The following is a 318-nucleotide window of genomic DNA, read 5'->3' as shown; positions in this document are numbered from 1 at the left end:
GTGCTGCGCGGGGAGGAGAGCCGTCCCACGGAGCGCCGTCTCGCCGCAGGGTACCCGGCCCCTCCCAACGTCACCATCAGCAAGCTGCGGTACACGCGGGCGCGCACCGAGGTGCGGCTGCAGTGGCGGACGCAGGGCGCGGGCAACCTGACCGGCTTCGTGGTGCAGCGGCGGCCGGCCAAGAAGCCCCAGCGCCGCGTGCCAGGCCCTTGGGAAACGGCCGCTGGAGACATCGAGCCGCACTCCCGCGACCGGCGCCTGGGGGGGCTCGACCCCCGCGTGGTCTATGCCTTCCGCGTCCTGGCTGTCAACCACCGC

At 74.2% G+C, this 318-nt stretch overlaps 1 protein-coding gene across 1 annotated transcript; it reads left to right on the top strand.

Annotated features, from left to right (window-relative positions):
- Positions 1 to 3: 3 nt before the first annotated feature.
- LOC116217711 (V-set and immunoglobulin domain-containing protein 10-like 2) lies at positions 4 to 315 on the top strand (the record flags this gene model as incomplete). Its single annotated transcript, XM_031557644.1, has 1 exon — positions 4 to 315. A coding segment is annotated over one exon (312 nt), but the record flags the coding sequence as incomplete, so codon positions are not given.
- Between the last annotated feature and the right edge of the window lie 3 nt (positions 316 to 318).

The sequence above is a fragment of the Meleagris gallopavo genome, unplaced genomic scaffold, assembly GCF_000146605.3.
Source record: "Meleagris gallopavo isolate NT-WF06-2002-E0010 breed Aviagen turkey brand Nicholas breeding stock unplaced genomic scaffold, Turkey_5.1 ChrUn_random_7180001901110, whole genome shotgun sequence".
NCBI classification, from domain to species: domain Eukaryota; kingdom Metazoa; phylum Chordata; class Aves; order Galliformes; family Phasianidae; genus Meleagris; species Meleagris gallopavo.
Note: the sequence above shows the minus strand (reverse complement) of the source record. Positions and strands in the feature narration are given on the sequence as shown.